This window comes from Jaculus jaculus, chromosome 1 (assembly GCF_020740685.1).
Source record: "Jaculus jaculus isolate mJacJac1 chromosome 1, mJacJac1.mat.Y.cur, whole genome shotgun sequence".
Taxonomy (NCBI): domain Eukaryota; kingdom Metazoa; phylum Chordata; class Mammalia; order Rodentia; family Dipodidae; genus Jaculus; species Jaculus jaculus.
In genome coordinates, this window is record NC_059102.1 from 40,742,087 (window position 1) to 40,763,248 (window position 21,162).

The window sequence follows — 21,162 nt, forward strand, 5'->3', positions numbered from 1 at the left end:
GCCAGCATGCCTTAGAACTATTGCTGGGCATCCTCCTTACTTCCTGAAGCATTAAAATTTATTGTGGGTCCTGATTGCTCATATGACTCATAATGTGACTAGACTGTTATCTTCTAAGGGGAGTTTTTGGCTTACTGACAGCTGCTTTGAAAGGGAACCAGGCAGTGTTACTAGAGGGATCAGTTATACAACTTAAGACTTGTTCCATGCTAAACCCTGCTACCTTCTTTTTAACCCATTTTTTTCTTTATTATGTGCATATTCAGTGTGTAAACAGCACATGTTGGTACCATCCTTACCCTCCTCCCCGCCCCCCCCATGAAGGGACCCTCCTCATTGGGTATGCCAGTTGTTCCCATGGGGATTGTGGGTCATGCATTATGGGGGTAGCCATCAGTTCTGGGGAAGAGGCATTGTCTCTGTGTGTAATGTCCCAGTTTGTGGCTCTACAATCTTTCTGCCTCCTCTTCCATGAATTTCCCTGAGCCATGTTGGGTTCATTTTAGGTCTACTTCAGTGATGAAGTCTTGGGAGCTTCTGTGTCTCTGGATATCTGGTTTGGTAGGAGTTGAGCGTTCTCTGTGTCTGTCTCCTTCACCCTTGTGCTGATACCAGGTTCATCAAGAAAGCAGCACTCTTACTCATTTCCCTAGTTACTCTATGGTTTCAACTGGGGCCCTGGTGAAGTGCAATGGGCTGATTCTCTCCTCAGGTTCTGTGGTCATCTGAAAAAGAGAAACAGATTCTCCAATGGAGAGTGAAGTCAGCACTGGATAAATGGGATAACATTATTAATTTAGAGAGAATTTAATAGGGGTAGGTGTTGGTGGGAGCTTGATATTCGAGAGCAAACTCATTATTTGGATATGATTCTGACTTGTTTCTCTGTTCTAGATATGGGTTCTGTTCCACTGAGAAGATCTGTTAGCCACTCCAAGAGCAGTTGGTTGCCCCCCATGGCTGTGTGCCACTATTGCATGTGGGTGAGCATTGCATCAGGTTGTTTGCTGCTGAGTAGCTTAGTCTACAAGTTGTTTGGACAGGTGTTGGCCATTTTCCCCAGTAGCTCAAGTAGTGCCTTCTGATACTAGACAAGCTAACTGTCTGGGGACTAAGTCTTTTCCAAACTCCAGCCAGGTCTCGCCAGGTTCCACACCAACATCATATAGTGTCTTTGGCAGTAGGGTCTTACCATTAACCTTTGGTGGGTAATCAAGTGCTCTGACAGAACTCTGTCTTCTTATGGGAAGCCTTTTAGGTCTCTCTGATCAACAGCTCATTGTGGATGTTAACCTCATCCTGGTACTGGGAGTTACAGGACAGCGCCAAGGGAAAAGATGGAAGAGAAAGATAGGTAATATAAGAGAAAGAGAGAAAAGAAAGAGAGAGAAACAGGAGAAGATTAAGGTTAGTCTTCATCATTCCCTCTCCTGAGGGTGCTTTGATTCAGGTGTTCCCTCTAAGGACCTGATGAAGGTTTAACCTTTTAGTCTGTCTTTCAGGATATATGATTTTATGGTACCAGTTCCATTTGGGTCCAGTTTTGTATCCCCGTCCCCCACCTTTACTTTCCTGCCACCCCACCTTCCTTATTTTCCAGTCCTCGGACATGCCTATCAGGTATGTCAGCATCTTGGGCAGAGCCAGGTTAGGAGCCACAGATGAGTGAGACCATGCGATGATTGTCTTTCTGTGTTGGGGTGAGTTCATTGAGAATGATCTATTCCAAGTTTGACCATTTTTCTTCAAATTTCATTGCATTGGTGGTTCAATAGTAGAATTCTTACCTTTTTACTTGAAGAGAATCACCACATCAATCATCCGTGTAAACCTATAGCACCTCAGACTTAAGTAACTAGAGAAGAAACTCCTCTAGAACATCCTGGGCTCTCTTTACTGATGTCAGTTCCTTCCTCAAATGTGGAATTTGAAGGGCAGGCTATGAAATAGTTATGTTATGTGAAACTGTCAAGAATATGTCTCTCCCACTGGCGTGAGTGCTTAGCTAGCTGAACTATTTTTCCTAATGAAAGCACTCAAATTAAGCAAAGGAAAAAAGTCAATATTTACACAGACTCTATATACTCCTTCCTGGTTTCACATGTACATGCTGCTATTTGGAAATAGAGACAATTCCTCACTGTAAATGGGCTCCCATTAGATATATCATCAAGAAATGAAGAGACTTCTGTCCTCAGTTTTCTTTTTCTTTTTTTGGTTTTTTGAGGTAGGGTCTCACTTTGGTCCAGGCTGACCTGGAATTAACTGTGTAGTACTGGGATTAAAGGCATGCGCCACCACATCCAGCAGTTTTCTTACCCCAGGAAGTAGCAGTCATGCATATCAAAGGCCACCAAAAGGCAGACCATGACACTGCAGAAGGCAAAAGGATAGCAACTATAGCAGCAAAGGTAGCTCCTTGAGGATTAATAACTAAGGCTAATAAGTGTCCCTGACATGGAAAAATTCTCTAAAAGAAACCACCTCAATGCTCTCCAAGAGAAACAGAATGGGTTCTCTAGAGGGGATAGTAACTACTCCCCTCAGGATGGCTATAATCTGAAGAAGGAAAATTACATCTGTCCTCTTCAAAGCAATGGAAAGTTCTTAAATCCCTTCATCAAACTCTTAATTTAAGACCCAAAATATATTTACCAATATATTTATATTGGCTCCTAGGCTTTTAACCAGGAAAAGAAAAGAGAACAAACAGAAAAAAAAACCTCTCAAACACTATTAAACACATAGTAGGTTCATATGACATATAGTCTCAAAAAGATCCCTTAAATTCTGATTTCCCCACCATGAATACAGAGATGGGGGCATTATCCAGAAGACTGGCAAATAGATTTCAAACACACACCCCTCATTTATTTATTTAACAGAAAAAGAGGGAGAGAGAGAGAAAGAGAGAGAATGGGTGTGCCAGGACCTCCAGCCACTGTAAACGAACTCCAGACATGTGCACCCCCTTGTGCATCTGGCTAACTTGTGTCCTGGAGAATCAAACCTGGGCCCTTTGGCTTTGCAGGCAAATGCCTTAATCACTAAGTCATTCCTTCAGCCCCACATGCCTCATTTTTAAACACAAAGAAATAAACAACAACCACAAAAACATTCTTCCTGGTGTGGAGAACCACCTTCACCAGTTGGGTAGATGCTTTCCCTTTAGGACTGAAAAGGCATCTGAAGTAATCAAAACATTACTGACAGAGATCACCCCTAGACTTCCCAAGAGTTTACAGGATAATAATAGGCTGTTACTCATGGAGTATTAAAATCATTAGAAATACAGGATCACCATTGTATTTAGCAGCCACAATACTCAAAAAAGGAAGAAAAGGCCAATGACATTCTAAAGAAAAACCTTAATAAACTCTCACAAGAGACCCATCTCCTATGGGTGATCCTGCTCTCTATTGCACAAATCAGAATGGGAAACATTCCTCATCAGACAAATGTAAGTTCTTTTGAAATAATATTGGATATTATAATATTTTTTCTTATCAATGATTTTTATTAGGCTCAGAAACCAAAGCCCTTTCAAAGCATATAATTTCATTGGTTGTTTCAGAATCCTGTAAAGTCTCTTTCTGAGTCACAAAGTCAGGAACTGGGAAGTGCTCTATTTAAGCCAGGAGAATTAGTACTTTTCAAATCACTGCATTTCCCCCCCCACCCCACCCCGCCCAATCTCTTTCTCTCACTCCTTCCCTAAAGGTGCCCTGGGGAAGTGCTAGGCACTGTTATTCTCTCTACTCAGACTGTTCTTAAGGGCTCTGGACTTGATTCATGGGTTCATCATTCCAGAGTCAAGAAATACTCTTTTTTTTTTTTTTTCAAACAAGCATCTTTCTTTAATCACTGAGCTATCTCCACAACCTCTGATGTACAAATTTTTAAAGGATTTTTACTCATACAGCTTTTTCAGATTTATAGTGAAAGAGAAAACAGTTCTTTTCATTATTTGGTAGGATTTAAAACTAAATTATAAAACTGAACTTAGAACAAAGGAAGCAGAGCAGAAGACCACTTTCTTCCTGGTAGCATCACAGTAGCAAATGTCCCAGAACTAAGAAAGGCTGCAGGGGAAGAGAGAAATTAAAGGACTTTGAAAAAGCAGCCAAGCCTGGGCACACAGCAGTCCCAACGGCTGGAGGGAGCTTAATGTGCAACATGCAGGTAGAGGTCCAGCTTTCTTCTTTATTACAGCACATGTGACAATCGATGACCGAGGACAGAAGAAATGGCCCCATTGCCTGGATTGCCATCACACATCCTTCCTGTCAACTGTGATGACATCCTTTATCCCAGCTTTGGCTTTCCTTTTTCGAGGTAGGTATGTTGACTTACAAATGGCCAAACAGATTCCAGCCTCAAAGACAAGGAGAGACCTTTCTTATAGAGACAATGGCAGTTGCTCTCCCTCGAATGGAAGGCGGCAGGAATGGCACCAGTCCTGACAGTGTAGGACCTGTCATGGTGACACTCTTCCTGGAAGTGGCACAGACAGTGACAACAGAGCAGTCACCTTGGTGGGATGGCTGTTTACCCCATCACCCTCTTCTGTACCAACCTTGACCCCAACAAGTCTAGTAACAAACAGGGAAAGTAGAAGCATGTAGAAAATCAGACAAGCTCAGGCAAGTTCAGGATGGTGTGGCCACAGACACATGTGGAAAATCAAACTGAGGTTCCCATGTGGATGGAATGAATATAAAAGAAAGGAAAAAAAATTTTTAAATTTGTTCAGAGCTGTCTTCCAGAGTAGAAACCTGCGATCCATCGCTTCATGTGTCTAATTTCCATTGTGGGGGTTAACAGCAGGGTTACAGGGTCAAAGATTGTGTAGGCTCTGAGATCTAAATGATGGGCACCCTGTGGGATGGTGGTTGCCACCAGGGTATCTGTGATGTCTTTGGTTACTCCACCTCCTGACCAGAGATCTAGATCGCCATTGCTGAAAACAATGTTTGTGTGTGAACTGATGTTTTTGCCAACATACATGGTAGTAATCCATAAGGGCCTTGGTCTCACTCCCCACTGGCTATAGCAGTCATCAGAAAATTTCTTCAAGTTCCACAAGTACGGTTCAAACATGTCATCAATTCCATTAGTACAGAAGGGCATGACCATTTCTGTGCAGACCTGATAGCTCCAGCCCAGGGAGCCTAGACTGCTAGTTGCTGCTTGTGAAAAGTTCAGGCATTTTGCTTGGCCTGAATAATTATAATATACATTCAGAGCTTGAAAAATGTTCTGCAGTAGCAGTGAGTCAGATACATGAGGATGTTTCAGATACTGGCATACTACCTTGATAGGCCAAGCAGGCAAAGGTTGTAAAAAGTCAGATGCATAGGGGTAGTCCATCATAGCCAGATTCACCCAGGTTTCAGAGAGCCAGTCTTTTAGATATGGGATGTCTTCAGAAGTTAAGGGGCTGCACAGGTGAAAGGCTTTAGTAAGCCATTGTAGACCATTGCTTGTTTTTGACAGTTGGTTAATGGCACCTCAGGACATGTGGATGCTCTCTGAACAATTTGGACCATTTTTGGTAAAATCTCTTGTTACAATCTTCATAAACTCACCACAGGGGACCAAATCCTTAAAGTGCCAGATAGGAGCAAAAGATGCAAGAGCTCCAACTACTATATGAGGGTATTTCATCCTGAACCAGGATGCAAGCATGCCACCATAAGAGCCCCCGATGGCAATGACAGGTTGATTTTCAACTCCTGGAATTGTTCTTTTCAAGTGTCTGATTAATGCTGCATAATCAGCCAGCGCTTGATCTGATGTCAGATAATTCAAGTGTTTGGACTCCTTGAGTGAGTCCTCACCAAAGGGTAGAGACTCTCCATAGTATCGATGCTCAGCAAACACCAGCATAGCTTTCATCTCCTCAGCCACATCCCACATGAATCCCGTATTATTGCAAATCCAGGTACTGTCCCCTTCACTATCAGAGTAGAAAAGTATTGAGCCGCCATCTTTCTTCCAGTGTTTATTAGCTATCAGGTACCGCTGTTTGAAAGTTTTCACATTATGAAATCCAATATGATCAACCTTCTGTTGTAAGTAATACACTAAGTAGTTATTGGCTACAGCAGGGCGGGCTGTGGAGCTGGTTGACAAGTGCAAGTTGCTGAGGGCCCTTGGCGCGGACCTGATGCCAGCGGTGGCCCCCGGGTATCAGCAGAAACTGGAGGAACAGCCAGAGCGCGGGACCGCCCATGGCACAGGCTGGCGGTGACAAAGAGGCAGGAGGGCGCCGGGGCCAAGCACAGGCTTTACCCAGCCCCCGGACTGGCTCCTCCCCCAAGAGGCTCCGGCAGCAGATCCCGGAGTGCACTGAACCCTCCCTTCTCACCCGGGCCCGCGTTGGGGGCCACCAGAGCCATGTTCACCCTCCGTTATCCCACCGGGGCCTCCCGGACCCAAGCCTCACTTGGACACTCCAAGGTCAAGAACCATCCTTGCCCTCATGGTCCCCGCCAAGCTGCCCGGCCCCTCATCCCGGCGCCAACCCCACCGGAGCCCACAGCAGCTCACTGACTCGCCATCGGTGGACCGCCCCGAGTGCGGACTCCAAGAAATCCTCTGTATATCTGGAAGATACTTCACTTAAAGTCCTAGACTCCCACAAAGAGGCCTCTAATGTGGCAGAAACCATAGCAGACTTAAAATTCCTTTCCAAATGATCAGATAAGTCTCCTAATGACATTGATCCAGATGTTTTTAGCCACCTCTTGTACTAGTCTTTCCCAGTTCTACATTTCATACTAAGTTCTGAAAGGCCCAAGAATTCAGAAGCCCAGAAATATTATCACACTCCAAAGGGAGCTTAAGCGGGCCCCTGCATACCTCAAACTCCAGGCTTTACTCTCTTTTGGAAGCAAGTAAAGAATCCCTCTTCTCATTATATCAGAGCCCGCTCCTAATATAAAACTAGGTAAAAAGGGCATGAGATAGCCCTCAAGGATGGGAAATGAGTAATGAAGTGAACCACTTATTTGGTTTCTGTAAATAGTCTGCACCATAAGCCTTAATAGGCCACACTGTAATCCTTAGTAGCCCACACCATAAGCCGTAGCAGCCTGCCTCAGACCACCAAGGTCATAGGAGACTGATACCACACTCTGCTACTACGTCCCAAGGACCTGTGCAAATGCTGACCACCAAGGTCATAGGAGACTGATTTGTCCACGAGGGGCCTGAACAAATTAAACTAATTGCCTTAGAAACTATGGAGTGGCACAAACTGACTGGCTCACACCCCGTGGGCTCCTGATGTTAAAAAAATGATTGGTCTAATGCACAGACTTTGTTAGAAAGCCTATAAAAACTGTCCTGTTCCTGCATTCGGGGCTCTGCAGTCCTCTACCCCTGTGCCTGGTACAACTGTGGGCCTCAGCACTCTTGGAATAAAATCCTCTTGCAGTTTGCATCAAGACCGCTTCTCGTGAGTGATTTGGGGTGTCGCCATATCCGGGCAGAGCGTGGGGTCCCCATCTTTGGGTTTCCTACATTGGGGGCTCGTCCTGCATCTGAAGATCTCCCCACACACCTGAGAACTTGGAGGTAAGGAGGGCCCCCTCTGGTGTGAATGTGTGCCGGCCGGTGTTTTCGTTCTGAGTATCTGGTTTCTGGGACACGCGCTTTTGGCTTGGTTTGATTTGCAGCCGTCCTCTAGGGCCGTAAAGGACCAGAGGGCCATGATCAGCAGACATGCTAGGAGGATCATAGGCTGCCACCCTGGGGGACACCCTGGGAGGTGAGGAGAGCCAGGGACACCTGGTGGTCTCCTACTGTCGGTCAGAGGACCGAATTCTGTTGTTAGAGCAGAAGCTTCCTCCTTCGCACCGTCAGATTCTTTTGCCTGCTTGTGGAAGACGCGGACGGTTGCTGGTGTCTGGATTTGTTAGTCTCAGTTGTGTGTGTTGTTGTTCTTTGTATCTTTGTCTATAGTTCTAAAATGGGACAGACAGTGACAACGCCCCTTAGCTTGACTCTTGACCATTGGACTGAAGTTAAATCTAGGGCCCATAATTTGTCAGTTGAGGTTAGAAGGAGACCCTGGCAAAAGTTTTGTGCCTCTGAGTGGCCAACTTATGAGGTCGGATGGCCATCAGAGGAACCTTTAATTCTGAGACTATTCTGTATGTTAAAGATATTATTTTTCAGAATGGACCAGGCTCCCGTCCCAACCAGGAGGCTTATATCCTCACAAGGAAGGATTTGGTGGACAACCCCCCGCTGTGGGTCAGGCCGTGGCTGAATAAACCTGGGAACTCAAGCTCCAGAGTCCTGACTCTCGAAAATGCAAAAAAGCCCTCTCCTGACGGAGCTAGACCTCCCCCTTTGCATCTATCCCGAGATTGAGGAGCCTCCGGTTTGGCTGGAGACTCAGCCTGCCCCTTCCCCCCCTTACCTAGTCCCAGGAGCCGAGAGAGGACCCCTCGCCCTTCCCGAAACTCCACCCTCTGCCCTTCCCATTCCTCCAACCCTTGTCCTTCCCGAAACTCCGCCTTCCATCCTTCCCAAACCTCCACCCCTCGCCCTTCCCAAGCCTCTGGCCCCAGCCTTCCCCGAGCCTCCTCCTCCTGGCTTGCCCAAGCTTTCTCTCTCCGCCCCTCCCGAGCCCCTGTAAACAGGAGGGCCAGCCGCAAGGATGCGGAGCCAGAGAGATGCTACCCCGGAGGGAGCAAATGCAATTGTAACACTGCCACTATTTGAGGCAGGTCCTCCCATGCCAGGGGGACAACTGCAACCCCTCCAATATTGGCCTTTTTCCTCTGCAGATCTTTCTAACTGTAAAGCTAACCACCCCCCTTTTTCAGAGGAACCCCAATGCCTCACAAGGCTGATGGAGTCTCTTATGTTTTCTCATCAGCCTACTTGGAACGATTGCCAACAGCTGTTGCAGACATTCTTCACAACTGAGGATAATTTTAATAGAGGCCAGGAAAAATGTCCCTGGGGCTGACGGGTGGCCCACGCAGCTGCAGCATGAGATAGACATGGGGTTCCCTCTGACTCGCCCTGTTTGGGACCACAATATGGCTGAAGGTAGGGAGAGCTTAAAAATCTATCGCCAGGCTCTGGTGGCGGGTCTCTGAGGTGCCTCCAGAAGGCCCACCAATTTGGCCAAGGTGAGAGAGGTGATGCAGGGGCCAACGGAGTCTCCCTCAATGTTTCTTGAGAGGCTCATGGAAGCATTTAGGAGGTTCACACCCTTTGACCCCACCTCTTAGATTCAAAAAGGCTCAGTAACATTAGCTTTCATAGGACAGTCAGCTCCTGATATCAGAAAGAAATGTCAGAGATTGGAGGGATTACAGGAAGCTGAGCTGCATGATTTAGTAAAGGAGGCAGAAAAGATATATTACAAAAGGGAGACAGAAGAGGAAAAGGAGCAAAGGAAAGACAGAGAGAAGAACGCGAGGAGAGACATGAGAAAGAGAGAGAGGAAAGGGAGGATAGGCGCAATAGATGACAAGAGAAAAATCTGACCAGGATCCTGGGCACAGCGGTAGAAAAAAAAGGAAAAAGAGAGAGAAATGTTCAAAAATTTAGGACAGGCCCTAGGCAGATAGGGAACCTGGGCAACAGGACCCAACTTGATAGAGATCAATGTGCCTGTTGCAAGGAGAAAGGGCACTGGGCAAGAGACTGCCCTAAGTAGAACAGCAAAGGACCTAGGGTCCTAACCCTTGGAGAAGATGAAGACTAGGAAGGATGGGGCTCGGAGCCCCTCCCCGAGCCCAGGGTAACTCTGAAGGTGGAGGGGAAGCCAGTCAAATTCCTCTTGGACACTGGCGCTGAACATTCAGTACTCTTGCAACCACTGGGAGGGCTAAAAGATAAAAAATCCTGGGTGCTGGGTGCTACTGGACAATGCAATATTCATGGACTACCCGAAGAACCGTTGACCTGGGAGTGGGACCGGTAACCCACTCATTCTTAGTCATTCCTGAATGTCCAGTGCCCCTCCTTGGTAGGGACCTATTAACCAAGATGGGTGTTCAAATTTCCTTCAAATCAGAAAAACCAGAAGTGTCTGCTGGAGGTCGACCCATCACCGTGTTGACTCTCCAACTAGATGATGAGTATCGATTATACTCTCCCCGGTAGAGCCTAATCAAGACCTAAAGCCCTGGTTAGAACAATTTCCCCCAGCCTGGGCAGAAACTGCGGGCATGGGCTTGGCAAAACAAATACCCCCACAGGTCATTCAACTAAAAGCCAGTGCTACATCAGTATCAGTCAAACAATATCCCATGAGCCGAGAGGCCCGAGAAGGAATTCGGCCCCATATCCTAAGACTGATTCAACAAGGTATTCTGGTACCGGTTCAGTCCCCCTGGAACACTCCCTTACTGCCAGTTAGAAAACCCGGAACCAAGGATTACTGCCCAGTACAGGACTTGAGAGAAGTCAATAAAAGAGTACAGGACATACATCCAACTGTCCCAAACCCTTACAACCTCCTTAGTGCCCTACCACCTGAGCGGATTTGGTATACAGTGTTGGATCTAAAAGATGCTTTCTTCTGCCTAAGATTACATTTGGACAGCCAACGTCTTTTTGCCTTTAAATGGAGAGACCCAGACACAGGAAGGACTGGGAAGCTCACCTGGACTCGGTTGCCCCAGGGTTCAAGAACTCCCCAACCATCTTTGATGAAGCCCTACACAGGGACCTAGCCAATTTTAGAGTTCAACACCCCCAGGTAACCCTCCTTCAATATGTTGATGACTTACTCCTGGCAGGAGCTACCCAACAGGACTGTCTAAAAGGTACAAAAGCGTTACTACTGGGGCTGACTGACCTTGGTTACCGAGCCTCAGCTAAGAAGGCCCAAATATGCAAAAGAGAGGTAACATATTTGCGGGATGGACAAAGATGGCTGACAGAGGCACGAAAGAGGACTGTAATACAAATACCGGTTCCAACTATGGCCAGACAAGTTAGAGAATTCCTGGGGACAGCTGGGTTCTGCAGACTATGGATCCCAGGGTTTGCAACCTAGCAGCCCCCCTCTATCCACTAACTAAAGAGAAAAGAAAATTCACTTGGACCTGTGAACACCAGGGGGCATTTGATGCCGTCAAGAAGGCACTATTAAGTGCGCCTGCCCTAGCCCTCCCTGATGTGACTAAACCATTCACCCTTTACGTAGATGAACGTAAGGGGATAGCCTGGGGAGTCCTAACCCAATCCTTAGGGCCATGGAGAAGACTCGTTGCCTACCTATCAAAGAAACTTGACCCTGTGGCTAGTGGATGGTCTATATGTCTAAAAGCCATAGCGTCAGTGTCCACATTGATCAAAGATGCTGATAAACTAACTCTGGGGTAGAGGATAACTGTCATTGCCCCCCATGCCCTGGAAAGCATTGTCCGGCAGCCCCCAGAGCGATGGATGACTAACGCCCATATGACTCACTACCAGAGCCTACCCCTCACCAACAGGATAACATTTGCCCCACCTGCCATCCTCAACCCCGCTACCCTTCTGCCTGAAGAAACTGATGAGCCAGTGACTCATGACTGTCATCAACTGCTGGTTGAGGAAACTGGGATCTGAACGGATCTTACAGATGTCCCACTGACCGGAGGAACATTAACCTGGTTCACAGATGGGAGCAGTTACATTGTAGAAGGTAAGAGGAAGGCTGGGGTGGCGATAGTAGACGGCACGTGAACAGTCTGGGCCAGCAGTCTGCCAGAAGGAACTTCAGCACAAAAGGCTGAGCTCATGGCCCTCACACAGGCCTTACGACTAGCTGAAGGAAAGTCTGCAAATATCTACATGGACAGCAGGTACGCTTTTGCTACTGCACACGTACACGGGGTCATCTACAAACAGAGAGGGCTACTTACTTCAGCAGGGAAAGAAATTAAAAACAAAGAAGAAGCCGGGCGTGGTGGCGCACGCCTTTAATCCCAGCACTCGGGAGGCAGAGGTAGGAGCATCACTGTGAGTTTGAGGCCACCCTGAGACTAACGAGTTAATTCCAGGTCAGCCTGGGCTAGAGCGAGACCCTACCTCAAAAAAACAAAGAAGAAATTCTAAGTTTGCTAGAAGCTCTACATCTACCCAAAAGACTGGCCATTATTCATTGCCCTGGCCACCGAAAAGTCAAAGATTTTATCTCCAAAGGGAACCAGATGGCTGACCAAGTGGCCAAGCAGGCTGCCCAGGGGGACAGCCTTCTGCCCATAATAGAAAAGCCAAAGAACCAAAAAAGTGAGCAACGATATACTCCAGGTGATTGACAAGAAGTTAGAAAGTTAGGCCAGTTCTCCGAAACTCCGGAGGGAGCCTGTTTTACTTCAGAGGGAAGAGATTCTACCTCAAGCGAAGGGACTAGAGTACGTTCAACAAATACACCACCTAACCCATCTGGGGACCAAACATCTACAAAAACTGCTGCAGACGGCTCCTTACCATATTCTGAGGTTGCCAGAGATAGCTGGCTCAGTAGTCAAGCATTGTGTACCTTGCCAGATGGTCAATGCTAATCCCTCAAGAATGCCTCCTGGGAAGAGGCTAAGAGGAGACAGCCCAGGTGCTCACTGGGAAGTGGACTTCACTGAGGTAAAGCCAGCTAAGTATGGCAATAAGTATTTACTAGTTTTTGTAGATACTTTTTCAGGATGGGTAGAGGCTTATCCTACCAAGACAGAAACCTCAACCGTGGTGGCTAAGAAAATACTGGAAGAAATTTTCCCAAGATTTGGGATACCCAAGGTAATAGGATCAGACAATGGTCCAGCCTTTGTTGCCCAGGTAAGTCAAGGACTGGCCAAAATATTGGGGATTGATTGGAAATTACATTGTGCATACAGACCCCAAAGTTCAGGACAGGTAGAAAGGATGAATAGAACCATTAAACAGACCCTCACCAAATTGACCACAGAGGCTGGTGCTAATGATTGGATAGCTCTCCTACCCCTTGTGCTCTTTAGGGTTAGAAACACACCCAGACAATTTGGACTGACCTCTATGAATTGCTATACGGGGGGCCTCCTCCACTGGTAAAAATAACCTCTATACATAGTACTGATGTGCCGCTTTCCCGGCCTCTGTTCTCTAGGCTCAAGGTGCTCGAGTGGGTGAGAAAATGAGTGTGGAAGCGACTCCGGAAGGCTTACTCAGGAGAAGGAGACTTACAGGTCCCACATCGCTTCCAGGTGGGAGATTCAGTCTATGTCAGACGCCACCGCGCAGGAAACCTTGAGACTAGGAGGTACCTTGAGGTAGGAGGGCCCCTACCTCATCCTACTGACCACTCCAATGGCCGTGAAAGTTGAAGGAATACCCACCTGGATCCATGCATCTCACGTCAAGCCCGCTCCACCGCCAGGCCCCAAATGGCAAGCCAAGAGGACAGACAATCCCCTTAAACTTAGGCTTCGCCGTGTGGCTTCTCCTTCTCCAGCTAGGTGATGCCTCCAATCCCCATGCCCCCCAAAAGTTGACTTGGCAAGTGCTTTCTCAAGCGGGGGATATAATATGGACTGAAACTAGAGAAGCGCCCCCCTGGACTTGGTGGCCTGTCCTGACCCCAGACGTATGCGCCCTGGTAGCTGGGGCAGAATTTTGGGATATCCCAGAGCTCACCCCGGAGGAGGTCCCTAGAGAAGTCCACTCTCATATGGCTAAGCGGGCACTCACACAAGGGGTCGTCTCTCAAGGCCAATACATGGCAGACAACCCGGGGTGCAGCTCTGGGCCAGCCCAACGTAGGATGCAGCATCCTCCATTTTATGTCTGCCCCCGAACTTCTAAACGAAGTTGTGGAGGGATAAAACAGTTCTACTGTAAATACTGGGGTTGTGAGACTATAGGCAATACCTACTGGCACGCAGTTTCCTCCTGGGACCTGATTACTGTGCAGGAAGGATTAGATGGGAATAAAGCAGTTCCTCTCAGCATCTCTTTCACCCCCCAAGGTCTAGAGTCCTGAGACTGGATAAAAGGAAAAACTTGGGGACTCAGGTTTTATATGACAGGATGGGATAAGGGCCTAACCTTTACTATACGACTTAAGATAGAGCCTCCCACCCCAAGACCAGTAGGACCTAATAAAGTTCTAGTAGAACAGGGACCCCCTAAAATGGCATTGCCCAAGCTCCCATCCACAGTGGCAGCCAAGACCTGTCACATAATGACCGCTAGAACCCCTTTGACTAGCCCACGCTTGGAAGCCCCACACGGGACAGGACAGAGGCTCTTTAACCTTATCCAAGGGGCCTTCCTTGCCATAAATGCCACCAACCCCAACGTTACCTCTGCCTGCTGGCTTTGTTTATCCTCAGGACCACCCTAGTATAAGGGGATGGCAACTATGGGAGAGTTTAATATGACTAAAAAACATAATAGCCGGTGTTCATGAGGAACCAAAAACAAGTTGACTCTCCTGGAGGTCTCAGAAAGGGGGGCATGTATAGGGAAGGCCCCCCTGTCCCACCAACATCTTTGTAATGTTACTCTGACCTATAGTCAGACCTCAGACAACCAATATCTAGTGCCAGGGTATAACAGGTGGTGGGCATATGATACTGGGCTAACTCCCTGTGTTTCTACCTCGGTTTTTAACCCATCCAAAAATTTCTGTATAATGGTCCAGCTTGTTCCCCGGGTTTACTACCATCCTGAGGAAGTAGTCATCGATAAATATGACTATCATCCCACCCGATCCAAAAGGGAGCCTGTAACCCTTACCCTAACAGTCATACTTGCCTTAGGGATAGCCACCAGTGTGGGGACGGGGACCACAGCCCTGGTCACGGGACCACAACAATTAGAAAGAGGGCTTGTTGAACTACATGCTGTCATAAATGAGGATCTCCAAGCTTTAGATAAATCTGTTAGTAATCTAGAGGAGTCCCTGACCTCCTTATCCGAAGTGGTCCTACAAAACCGGAGGGGATTAGACCTACTGTTCCTAAAAGAAGGCAGATTATGTGCAGCCTTAAAGGAAGAATGTTGCTTTTATGTAGATCACTAAGGAGCTATCAGAGACTCCATGAGCAAGCTCAGGGAAAGACTAGAAAAGCGTCGAAGGGAGAAGGAAACTGACCAAGGATGGTTTGAGGGATGGTTCAACAAGTCCCCCTGATGACTACTCTGCTTTCCACCCTGATGGGACCCTTAATGGTTTTGCTCCTGATGCTTTCAGTTGGGCCTTACAGACTTAATAAGATTTTTACTTTTGTTAGAGAACGAGTGAGCGCGGTACAGATCATGGTACTTAGACAACAATACAAGGGCCTTCAGGGCAAAGAGGAAGCTTACATTTAGTCCTTCCAAGTTCTAGGATTAGAACTATTAACAAGAGAAAAAGTGGGAAATGAAAGGCCCAAGAATTCAGAAGCCCAGAAATACTATCACGCTCCAAAGGGAGCTTAAGCGGGCCCCTGCATACCTCAAACTCCAGGCTTTACTCTCTGTTGGAAGCAAGTAAAGAATCCCTCTTCTCATTATATCAGAGCCCACTCCTAATATAAAACTAGGTAAAAAGGGCATAAGATAGCCCTCAAGGATGGGAAATGAGTAATGAAGTGAACCACTTATTTGGTTTCTGTAAATAGCCTGCACCATAAGCCTGAATAGCCCACACCATAAGCCGTAGCAGCCTGCCTCAGACCACCAAGGTCATGGGAGACTGATACCACACTCTGCTACTCCCACCCAAGGACCTGCACAAATGCTGACCACCAAGGTCATAGGAGACTGATTTGTCCACGAGGGGCCTGAACAAATTAAACTAATTGCCTTAGAAACTATGGAGTGGCACAAACTGAATGGCTTGCCCCCCATGGGCTCCTGATGTTAAAGAAATGATTGGTCTAATGCACAGGCTTTGTTAGAAACCCTATAAAAACTGTCCCGTTCCTGCATTCGGGGCTCTGCAGTCCTCTACCCCGTGTGGTGTACGACTGTGGGCCCCAGCACTCTTGGAATAAAATCCTCTTGCAGTTAGCATCAAGACCGCTTCTCGTGAGTGATTTGGGGTGTCGCCATATCCGGGCAGAGCGTGGGGCCCCCTACGGTTCCCACCCAAACTTCTGTCTCATCCCAATAAGACAAAAACATTTCCTACTGTTTTAATAAACATTACAATGTTTTTGTTGTAATTTGACTTCTGACCATTAATTATCAATGGGCCTGCCAGGTATGTATGATATCTGACATCTTGGATTTCTCAATCCCGTGGTTTAGCCTGAACACCAGCATGTTACAATCCCTCTGTCCTCCTTCCCATCCTATTAGGCAAGGGAGAGTGGCTTCCTTTTGCCTGAATATATTCCTGCTTGCTTCCTATGCGGATTTGGTTTCCAGATGCCTTCTCACTTCAATACATGCAGTTTTGTCTAAGCCCTGAGTCCTTTATTTTCCAGACTCTTACTTTTCCTCTATATGAGAGTGAAGATGAAAGGCTTGTGCTTGCATTCTTTACTTCCCATGTGCGTGTGTGTTTACTAAGTCTTCTTGGCCTGGACTCTCCTGTTTTCCTCCCACATGCGTGTGTCTTCATGTGCCCTTTCCATAGTCTCCTCCCCTGGAGATTTAACTAGCTCTCTTTTCTCCCTCTCTGATGGATACTAATTCTCCCTAAAATAAGCCTCATAATTCATAAATAACCCTTCTCTTAGTACATTTCATTAACTCCCTGTTAAATTTGCTAAAAACCCAAAAATTGGGGTTCATAGACCTGGGAGGCCTTCCTTGATTCTAAAAAAAATCTTGCAACATGAAAGTACCTTCTAAAAGGATTCAACTGAGAAAATAACAAAATTTGTTATTAAATGGGATTGCATGAAATGAAAAATCTTCTGTACAGCAAAGGGAACAACAGAATGACAAGATTCTTATAGCATAAGAGAAATATTTGACAAATACATATCAGTCAGGAGAATAATATCTAAAAGCTATAAATTGCTCAAAAACATAAACACCCCTAAACAAATCATTTAATAATGTTAAGCAAATTATGTATTTTTATTTTTTATTTTAGAAAGAGAGAGAAAGAAGGAGAATTGGTGTATCAGGGCCTCAGCCACTGAAACTTAAATCCAGACATTTGCACCACCAGGTGGGTATGTGCAACCTTGTGCTTGCTTCACCTTTATGCATCTGGCTTACATGGGATCTAGAGAATTGAACATGGGTCCTTAGGCTCTGCAGGCAAGCAGATTAACCACTAAGCCATCTATCCAGCCATGTTAAGCAAATTAAATCAGCAAATTCTAAATACTGAAGTTAACTGGACAATGAAAAAATCAACCCCCTTAACTAAGAGAAATGCAAGTCAAAAGCATGCGGAGACTCCATCTCACCTAATTAGAAAGGCTGTCAATTAAAAAGATAATTATTTATTATTTATTTATTTTTATAAAGAAAATAATCTTAAATTCCTTCTCCCCTGGATCTGTTTTCCCTGATGGTTATTCTAAGTGGGGTTATTTGTATTAAAAATAAGAAAGACAGATATCTCAATAACAGAAATCAGAGAAAGACTCAAAAATGCCCTTTACAGGAGACAATATCTAAAATATCATGCATATATCATTACATATAAGAAATATTCAGCCTCATTAATCATTTTTAGTCACGAACAAGGCTAATTATTTATTTTCATTGATCTGGGAAGTTACATGGGTATTGCTCCCATTCTGGCAGTTTATCAAAATATGGTAATCTGTGTACTTTTTATATATTTATTATACTTCAACAAATACATTGTCCAAAAGCAATAAAAAAGATAGTTTCATTTTTGGGTAAAGAAACACATATACACTGCTGGTAGAAATTTAAAGCAGTGTAGACCCTTGGAAACCCAGTATAAAGACTCCTCAGAAAACTTAAAACAAAACCACCTATCATATGATAGAGTGATATGACTTCTGGGGGTGTAAACCAAAGAATCTGAATGAGCATATGAAGAGACACCTACTCATCAACATGCACAGCAAACCAATTCACAAAGAACAAGTTATGGAATCAGCCTAGGTATCCATCAACAGATGAATGCATAAAGGAACTATGCTACTTATACACAATGGGATTTTATTAAACCACAAGGAAAGTAATTATGTTACTTCCAGGACAATGAATGAGGCTGGAAATAATCATATGAGATAAAATAAGCCAGACTTAGAAAGACAAGTGTCATATTTTCTCTGTTGTATGAAAACTAAATTTGAGTTAGTTGTCATATCTGTGTTTGACAGAGAGTGAAATTTGGGAATAGGAAGGTGAATAAATCATGGTGTGGACAACGAGGGGCCAGACATGGCAAAGGAAGGGTTGAACATGGACGAAGTACATGATGCCCTTGAAAGAAACTATCCTGAAGCCCATCACTATATGCATAGACTAGTAATATGCTTACTGAGAATTATGTAAAGAATTACAAATAATGTAGAATAATCATGTCTATGTGAAATTTATGAAAAGCAGAAAAGTCAATAAATGATATAGAATGACCAAGAAAAGATTTACACATGAGTCAACTCATCTCTGGTAAATTTATGGAGTTCTTGGTGACAATTTGTGACTTAGGCTATAGATCATCTCTTAAAAACAAAGTACAGAGTAGTTGATATGAGAGATCACTCCTCTCTTTAGGTTATTCATGAATTCTATAAAAGAAAAAGTACATACAAGAGCCTCACTTAGCATAGCAAGGAGAAATTGAGCGGGGACAATTATTTCTCCATGTACAAATTGGTAGAGATTGTTTTATATAAGAGAAAGTAATGTGAATCTCTAGTTTTAAACTTATATGAGTCAGGCAGCAAAGTAATGCTTGTTTATAATGGATAACAGGGTTCATGAAGAGTTGGTATTACTAAAGTTCAAAAGATAACAAAGCAAACTTTCCTGAGCCCCTTTAAAAAAAACTATGGCGTAATTATTAACTGGATTTCAGTTTAATTTGGATGTTATTGATGAAGGCACTCAACCCTAGTACACAGTCACCAAGGTTAGTGCACCTGTTGAGCTGAATGTCTGAGGAAATAAAGTAAGCAAGTTCAAGCCTCAGCCATACCACCTGTTTCCTCTGTGTATTTGGCGGCTGAATCTCTTTGTCCTGGTTTCTGAACTTTCGAATGGAAATAATTTTTTCTTAAGCCAAGAAAATTTAGAATAACCTACAGGGATATAATGGGTATAAAAATTCTGAGACCCATAAATATCATATGAAATCTTATGTAACGAAGTCTCAACAAGTCTTCATATCCATACTGAGAAGGTTTTGAAATATTGATATAGTAAGATTAAACAATTATGATGTCACCGTCAATATATCTCTTTGCATTGTCATGACCCTTCCAACAGTACACATCATCCCGCTGCTCTTCGTAGTCATAGGATGACTGGGCATATCCTCTCAATTAATCATATGCTAGAGTCCTTCTGCTTTACAACTTTTTATTTTCATTTATTTATGAGAGAAAGAGAGAATGGGCATGCCAGGGCCTCTAGCCACTGCAAACAAAGTATAGATGCATGTGCCACCTTGTGCATCTGCCTTATGTGGGACTCTAACTTGGCTCCTTAGGCCTCCCAGGCAGACACCTAATTGCTAAACCATCTCTCTAGCCCTGAATTATGATTTTAATATCCGCTGACTGTGATGTTTTACATCCAAAGCTATTTCTCTGTCTGTAATTGTCTGAAATTAATTTCCATAATTTAGTTTTTATTCTTGACAATGATCAGACAGAAGCAACACATACAGCAGACTAAACAGCAGAAAAGCCATAGTTTCTCATGCTCTCACTAGGAAATTGTTTCTACACACAGTGATACTGAGCCACTTTTACCTCTGTGTTGATGGGAAGATTAAACTAAGGAAGTTTTTCCTTAAGAAGCTGTTGTAAAGACTGACTGAACCCACCTATGACTGTGAGAAGACCCAAATGGATTCCAAATCCTTTCATTTATGAGATGTGTAATACTGACAGTTCTCCTGCTTGCCCTTTCACCACTAGAAGAATCAAAATAATTTTGTCTTCCATAATTGATTGCTGTGCTTTGGCAAGCAAGCAACTTTATCTAAGAACTTAACATATGAAAGGTTATTTAAGATGAAGTAGTTGGAAGGCTTTCACTATTGAGACTATTTATCCAGGGGCTAAAAATGTAGCTCAGTAGTAGAGTGATCACCAAACAAGTACCAGGCTCTAGATCTGATCTTCAGCACAGCATAAATTTGGTATGTGATCACACCTGTATTCCCAGCATTTGAGAAGTAGACGAAGGATGGTCAGAAATTCAATGTTGTATATTGCTACATTGTGCATTTGAGACTGCCCTGGGATACATGAGGCCTTGTCTGCAAAAGAAAAACAGAGAGAGAGAGAGAGAGAGAAATGCCTAAAAAAGCAAAGAAAGCTTTTAATTACACATTAAGTTTGGGCATGGTGGCACATGTACACGATATCCATTAAACATGAGCATGGTGGTGAACATGAATAATATTAGCACTTAGGAAGCTTCAGCAGGAGAACCATAAGTTGGTAGCTAGCCTGGGCTCCATCATGACATTTTTGTGTTTAAAAATTAAGATAACTCATTGAACTTACAAAATGTAAATATATCCACAGTCACAATTTCCCAACTGTTCACTAAACTTTCTGACCATCTAGAATTTTTTTTTTAGAGACTTTTTTTTTAAATTTTTATTTATTTATTTATTTGAGAGCGACAGACACAGAGAGAAAGACAGGTAGAGGGAGAGAGAGAGAATGGGCGCGCCAGGGCTTCTGGCCTCTGCAAACGAACTCCAGATGCATGCGCCCCCTTGTGCATCTGGCTAACGTGGGACCTGGGGAACCGAGCCTCGAACCGGGGTCCTTAGGCTTCACAGGCAAGCGCTTAACCGCTACGCCATCTCTCCAGCCCACCATCTAGAATTTTGAGGATCTTTCTTGCATCATTTCATTAATCTTTCTGCCTCCTCAGAATGGCTACACATGAAAACATTGATGCTCATTCTAAGTGTAAATACTAAGTCACGAATAACAAAGGGTAAGGAACACCTTATTTTTGTCCATTATTGGGACAAAGTTCACTCAGATGTGAGATTAAAGTGTATCTAGTTCAAAGGTCACTGCACCAAAGAGCTGGATATTAATTCAG

The 21,162-nt window shown here is 44.7% G+C and overlaps 1 protein-coding gene across 1 annotated transcript; it reads right to left on the bottom strand.

Annotated features, from left to right (window-relative positions):
* Window positions 1-4,749: 4,749 nt before the first annotated feature.
* LOC123460445 (lysosomal Pro-X carboxypeptidase-like) lies at window positions 4,750-15,048 on the bottom strand (the record flags this gene model as incomplete). Its single annotated transcript, XM_045148584.1, is given in 2 exon segments — window positions 4,750-6,185; window positions 15,018-15,048. Coding segments are annotated over 2 exon segments (1,467 nt in total), but the record flags the coding sequence as incomplete, so codon positions are not given.
* Between the last annotated feature and the right edge of the window lie 6,114 nt (window positions 15,049-21,162).